This window comes from Sycon ciliatum, chromosome 2 (assembly GCF_964019385.1).
Source record: "Sycon ciliatum chromosome 2, ocSycCili1.1, whole genome shotgun sequence".
Classification (NCBI taxonomy): Eukaryota; Metazoa; Porifera; class Calcarea; order Leucosolenida; family Sycettidae; genus Sycon; species Sycon ciliatum.
In genome coordinates, this window is record NC_088644.1 from 25,810,942 (window position 1) to 25,818,019 (window position 7,078).

The window sequence follows — 7,078 nt, forward strand, 5'->3', positions numbered from 1 at the left end:
TACAGTTGGATGGAACTTTGCTCTGGGCATGGACATTCTGTCGTTATTCGCGAATTGTCGTTATATCCGCAGTCGTTATTAGCGAAGTTGACTGTAGTCTACTGTTGAGAGTCCATAACTGTTTTGGACTCTTGATGATAATTCCATGACTGCGATTTCCGTCTTGGACAGCCTGGAAGGTACAAAAGGTCATCGGTTCAGGTCAAAGTAACACGCGTTAGTTGCTCCCATGGTCTTGCTGTGCCTTTGGCTTTGTCTTTGACTCGTTTGAGCTTTGTCCCAAGTCGGGTTTCTGGCTTGTTGGCCTGGGCCACATGACAAGTCTTCAAGTCTCAGCCTCACACTGTTGACCGTTACTAACTAACCAGGGAGTCGTATATACGACTCCCTGTAACTAACTAGCTTACTTACTTCTTGGCCTGAAAACAGAAAGAACACAGTAACAGGTCTTGATCAGGGAGTCGTCAAAATAATACCCCCCCCCCCCCCCCCCCCCTTTGGTCTTGATGGTGCCTGCTGCCAATAGTGCAGTACTGTATCACTATCAGATTAGAAATCCAGTCGTGACCCTCGGCGGTGACCTCTCACCACAGCAAGGACTGGTAGATCTACATTAGACTACAACATATTCACACCCGCAGCTGCGGCCATATCGCCCAGACCACATAGATACAGACAGTGCACAATTGCCTCCTTCCATAACTAGTTGTCGGGTGTATCAATAATATCATGGCCTGCCGCTACTGCCTGCCATGCCTACTGCAGTACTGGCGCTAGCAACAAGCATGCAGACGATCTAATGATTTATGTGATGCATGATTGTTATTTTACGCCGGCCCGGTAGATCTACGCGGTGTGCCTGCTTTTCACAGTACCAGTGAATGACTGACCAGGTGGGTGTGGAGATTGTCGTGGCGCTGTCCTTCAAAGTTCAGGCTTCTTCCTCTATAAACTAAGTAAACTTGAATCAATCAGGAAAATGCCTAGCTACAAGGTGACCTACTTCAACGGACGTGGCCGTGGCGAGCTCGTTCGCATGTGCCTCTCGTATGCCGGACAGGAATTCGAGGACAAACGCCTCGACGGTGGCTGGGACGAATTGAGGAAAAGTAAGGAGGACCAATAATTCAAGGGCGGTGTCGCTGCCAAGGTTGCAGCTCGCTAGAAATAGGGTTAGTTTGTGCATACCGGAGTGGTAGTTGTGCAAATCTGCATCGCTCCACACATGGAGTAGATCTACACCATGCTATTGAATGCGGGCCAGTTTTACTGAATTTGTCAGCTGTAGCAATGAAAGAATACAGACTGAGTCTGCTCGTTAGTGCTATCCTGCATGGCGTATACTGTGATACACTCATATCAGTCATCATCTCTTTATCCGGGATGTCTAGGACCGAGCACCGCCCCATTACACTCATATCTCTTTTATCCGGACATCCATTTAGTTACGGGCACCTCGGTCTGTCTACCGGGCAGATCGCTGGGTCGGCCCTTCCCTTTCAAAATGAACGTCTCGGATCATCAGTCAGAGTTCCGGACATTTCCAAGTCAGTATGGGCAGTGTCTGGTCCCAAACCGGCTGGATAGGGGAGATATGAATGTACTGTCTGTATCGGCTATAGAGTGACCGGATATAAGAATATATCGGCTACAGTGATATTGGTACTAAATAGTAAATATCAAAAGCGAAACGTATTTTATGCACCAGCACCAGGGTTTCAGGAATGTTAGATGCGTACGCTCACCACCAGTGCGAGCGAGAGCCACATGCTGTACTCTAAACCCATCTGCATCGACGTCACGGGTGCGGAGATCCGTGACGACGCAATCCTTCCACCGCCGGCGCAGGCCATGTGGCGGGGGAGTGTAGATGAACAACACTACAACAATACAAGTCGGGAGGTAGCCATTGCAGGCTTCGTCTTCAAGCTCTGCGAGTGCTCTACTGCAAGCATGCACGCATGCGCACACTATATGTACATGATAACATCACTACAGTGATGAGACTGACAGGGTGCCAAGCAGTATCTGCTTTGGCAGGCGAATGTCCTCCATGCAGGTAGCATGACCCAACTACTCAAGACAGACATCCATAGAAGTTGGTGTCCCATCTTGATACAGCGGCAATTGTCTCCGAGTCACTCCACCACTCTAGAAGCTGCGCATTAGAGATGCGCTCGCTCCAACAGCGTTGGCAAGAAGAACCCAGGATGGACCGCACACAACGCATGTGGTACACGGGGGTGCACACACACACACACACACACACACACACACGCACGCACACGCACACACACACACACGCACGCACACACACACACACGCACGCACACACACACATAATATATACATACACACACACAAACATACACACACACATACATGTACACACACACACACATGCACACACACACACACACACACACACACACACACACACACACACACACACACACACACACACACACCTATCCCCACTGAACAACACGGATAAATTCCTAGACAATTATGCGCATAATATAATTTATTCCCGTAGCTATGCAGAAGACGTTACTTCAGTAACGTCTGGCGCTAGCCAGGGTCCACACAGCTTTAATTTGGTGTTTGTTTGTTTATTTGTTTGTTTGTTTGTTTGTTTGTTTGTTTGTGTCACGCCTGGCGCTATCCCGTATCTGTCCCGTACTGTACCGTACTAGCAAAGACAGCTGGCCCCAATATTTTTGTTTGTTTGTGCCATCGAAATGCCTGGCGCTATCCCGTACCTGTCACGTACCATCAAGGGTACGGTACCAACAAGATAATGAGTATATATGCGAAGTGTATCGGGGGAATGCATTCAGTGCAGTAACATTTTGTGTGGATTTGTGTGCGAGGCCGAGATCCCACTAGCAGGCTGGCTGGGCCGCCTGTCGACCAGCCCGGGAATCGCATGTCGGCCGATAGCATAATAATTATAACGTATATACAGTCATGTAGATCTTTAGCAGGGAGTCATAATGTAAACGACTCCCTCCTGTATGGGGAGATTTTCTAGAAAGAACTACGAAGTAGGGAGACGAGTAAATGCAATCAGAATGGATGTTAGTTGCCGTCAGTATAATAATAAGAAGAAGAAGAACGTCCGTGATCGGCAGAGTCAGCGCCAGCCCCAGGAAACGTCAGGACAGACATCCCTTCGACTCCAGAACGCCCGTGATCGGCAGATTCAGCGCCGCTCCCCTAGCTATGCAGAACACGTTACTTCAGTATCTCATTGAAACGTTTTTGCAATACAATGATGTAGCTAATCAAAGGAAAAAGCATTTCCATCAGTTCTAACAAATTGCACGATGAGCTAGGCAACAAAGCATAGCGCAGAGCCCTGAGCTTCCAAGCTCTCTCGTTTATAATTATTTGGATTCCCGATTCTCCCATCAGGTGCGCTTAAGGTAGCAGCCTGGTCCTAAATTTCATATTTATTCCCGTAGCTATGCAGAAGACGTTACTTCAGTAACGTCTGGCGCTAGCCAGGGTCCACACAGCTTTAATTTGGTGTTTGTTTGTTTGTGTCACGCCTGGCGCTATCCCGTATCTGTCCCGTACTGTACCGTACCAGCAAAGATAGCTGGCCACAATCTTTTTGTTTGTTTGTGCCATCGACATGCCTGGCACTATCCCGTACCTGTCTCGTACCATTAAGAGTACGGTACCATCAAGAGAATGAGTATATATGCGAAGTGTTTCGGGGGAATGCATTCAGTGCAGTAACATTTTGTGTGGATTTGTGTGCGAGGCCAAGATCCCACTAGCAGGCTGGCTGGGCTGCCTGTCGACCAGCCCGGGAATCGCATGTAGGCGGATAGCATAATAATTATAACGTTTATACAGTCATGTAGATGTATAGCAGGGAGTCATATTATGTAAACGACTTCCTGCTGTATGGGGAGATTTTCTGGAAAGAAATACGAAGTAGGGAGACGAGTAAATGCAATCAGAATGGATGTTAGTTGCCGTCAGTAAAATAATAAGAAGAAGATAAACGCCCGTGATCGGCAGAGTCAGCGCCGGTCCCAGGAAACGTCAGGACAGACATCCCGTCGACTCTAGAACGCCCGTGATCGGCAGAGTCAGCGCCGGTCCCATAGCTATGCAGAAGACGTTACTTCAGTATCTCATGGAAACGGTTTTCGAATCCAATGATGTAGCTAATCAAAGAAAAAAGCATTTCCATCAGTTCTAACAACATGCACGAGGAGCTAGGCAACGAAGCATAGCGCAGGGCCCTGAGCTTCCAAGCTCTCTCGTTATCGCCTTCTTAGTATTTGACCCCACTAATTTCCCTGATACCTAAGCGGTCAAATATATCGCGTATTTGACTGCTAGTCAAATACACAATATATTTGACTACTTATATTTGACTCCTTAGAACTTCTTGGACTTAGAAATTTTCTCTCCAACTTTGAAAGTTGGAAATTTTTGAAGAAAGCAGAAATACACAAGACGGGATTTGAACCCACAACCATGTGAATCTCAGTCACTCTTCCTTACCACCCAGCCACTGTGCTACCGATGCTGAACCTTGCTTAAACAATGACCTTGATCCTGCAATGCCGTACAATGCGGTATATGCTATAGTATAATACTAGAATTACAAGGATATGTCGTATATGAAGAGAAACTATTGCGTGGAGAACACGATAAATAGATTATAGACCTCATAGTTGGTCTATACAGGATAAAAGACCTCGGGGGACCTCGGTCTTTTACTCGGTCTATATATCCTGTATAGACCTCCTAACCGGTCTATAATCTATACTTATGTGGGCAAAATCAGGTCATTATGCGGTATAATGCGGTCATTATTATTATGTCGAGCATATTGGAGCAAGTGGTCTCCAATACCTCCTGCCACAATAATCTGAATGCATGAATTGACAATGGGCCACCGTTGACCTTACCACCCTTTCTATCGACGTTGTAGCACCCTGCTGGTATCGCGCCGCGCAGGTTTTCTTCAAAGTTTGTAAGAATCAGTAACGGTTGTGTCCTGTTTGAATGGATGTGGTCCTTTGCAGCAATGATGCCTCCCTACTTGCCAGTTCTAGAGGTGGATGGTGTGAGCCTGCATGAGACATGCCTGATTGCACAATACATTGCCTGCAAGCATGGTGAGTCCTACATGCATAATTATAACGTTAGAACTAGTTTGTCAGACATGCAATGTTGGAATATCGTGATGTGTACAACATGATAAAATCATTGTGGAATGACGTGAATTACTGCGGACAGACCCACTCAGAGCTTGGCACCTCAGAAAGCTCGTTGTGTTTGCTACCGGAATGACCTGTACACAATGGGCGCACATCCAGACAGGCTCAACTGCACATTCAAACAGCATTGCCTACGAACAACAGCGCCTACAGCGCCATTTCTCCAATTACAGCGGTCAAAATTCAAAATGTGTCATATGAACTCTAAATACAGCTGAATGTACCGTCCAGTCAAAGGGTCACTAGATCTTCAAAAGATTGTGTTGTTGTTCGTGAGTTGTTGCTATACAATACCCGAGGTCGTTATTCGCGAGGTTGGCTGTATGATTGTGTGAAACAACATTCGGTCTTCTCTCAGGCTTTGGAGGTGAATCGGAAGAGGACAAGATCATTGTCAGCTCTTACACATTCTACGTTGAAAGCCTGTTCGCAGCTGGTGGCAAAATATTCAGGGAGAGCAACGAAGAGCGCAAGGTGAGCCAGGCACCAACACACAATGGTATGAAGCACTGCGAAGGCTCATCACATGCCTTTCATGCATGTACCGGTACATGCACTTCGAAGAACTATAAGACTGAATATGACATGAGTTATGATTCACGTCGTCCGGCATAGCAATCACTGTTCGTTTGGGAGGACAGAGGGCAAGTCGAGCGTTCCAGTGACAGCATAGAACTTTGCAACGACCTCTTAAAAGGTCCCTGCTTAGGCATGCCGTGATCCGGTGTATACCCTACGCCAAGTAACCAATTGGCTGGGATGTGAATGTACCAGGCTAGGCTGCATGTTACCAGCATGCTGTTTTCATCATTTTGTTCAACATAGGAGACGAGCTCACAATGTTGGACACAGGAGCCAGCTCTGAGCACGAGCGGCGTGATGACAACACAGTAACACTGCACAGCATGATTCACGAGTTCACCGACTTGCTAGTATCACTCCCAGCACACTGGGTGCACCCTCTGAGCTCCCCGATATCCACCAATCATGCATTTTCTCTTCTCGACCTCATGCAATTTGCCAATTACAGAAGGAACTGAAGACTGTGTTTGACGATAAGACACTGCCAGACTTTCTCGAAAGGATGGAAGGAATTGTCTCCAAGAATGACGCGGGAGTGCTCTACGGGAAATCGGTAAGGGATGCTCTGATCTACTATGTAGTACTGTCATGGTCAACTAACATAGAAATAGGCATGGTATTTGATCAGCGTTATGTTCAAGCGTTTGTGTCAGTGCCCAATTCATCATGTGTGATGGTGATGGGATAACACTCTTTCTTGTCAACATGTTCATACCTGCAAGCGCAATTAATTATTTGCTGCTGCCCCCTTGTTCTCTGCGCAGATCACTCAAGCTGACATTCATTTCTACGTCACAACATCGATGTTCAAGCAAGGCAACCCAGCGGTCCTTGAAAAGACTCCAGCTTTGCAAGCGCTGTTCACCAAAGTTGAGACGTCACCAAAGATTGCAGAATGGGTTGCCAAACGCCCAGAAACAGCTTGGTAATCAGAGATTGCAGAATGGGTTGCCAAACGCCCAGAAACAGCTTGGTAATCAGAGATTGCAGAATGGGTTGCCAAACGCCCAGAAACAGCTTGGTAATCAGTGACTAATCACACTACATACAGGATCATCGCCCATTGCCAATACGGCGAGAAGCCATCTGACCGCGCACCTCCACCGGCATTGCTTTGCTTCTAGCGTCATTTCAGAACTGCTGCTGCTTTCTTTCACCTGTCTTGAACTTGTAGTAAAAGTACCTCTTGCAAAATTAAACCTTTTCTCACCGGCTAACTATTGGGCACGGTAAGAAGCACATTGGTT

General features: G+C 47.0%; 1 protein-coding gene across 1 annotated transcript; it reads left to right on the forward strand.

Moving 5' to 3' along the window:
- The first annotated feature begins 909 nt into the window (after positions 1-909).
- Positions 910-7,046, forward strand: LOC135809372 (hematopoietic prostaglandin D synthase-like). Its single transcript, XM_065322713.1, has 5 exons — positions 910-1,109; positions 5,055-5,147; positions 5,608-5,723; positions 6,280-6,384; positions 6,596-7,046. The coding sequence occupies exons 1-5, from the start codon at positions 980-982 to the stop codon at positions 6,758-6,760; spliced, it is 609 nt and encodes a 202-aa protein (XP_065178785.1). The 5' UTR covers positions 910-979; the 3' UTR covers positions 6,761-7,046.
- The last annotated feature ends 32 nt before the right edge of the window (positions 7,047-7,078 follow it).

What these genes read in the sequence shown, in the direction of transcription:
- LOC135809372 (XM_065322713.1), top strand. Translation starts at nt 980, where the DNA reads ATGCCTAGCTACAAGGTGACCTACTTCAACGGACGTGGCCGTGGCGAG. An exon ending in ATACATTGCCTGCAAGCATG is followed by an intron (nt 5,148 to 5,607) that starts GTGAGTCCTACA and finishes GTCTTCTCTCAG; the next exon opens with GCTTTGGAGGTGAATCGGAA. An exon ending in GAGTGCTCTACGGGAAATCG is followed by an intron (nt 6,385 to 6,595) that starts GTAAGGGATGCT and finishes TTCTCTGCGCAG; the next exon opens with ATCACTCAAGCTGACATTCA.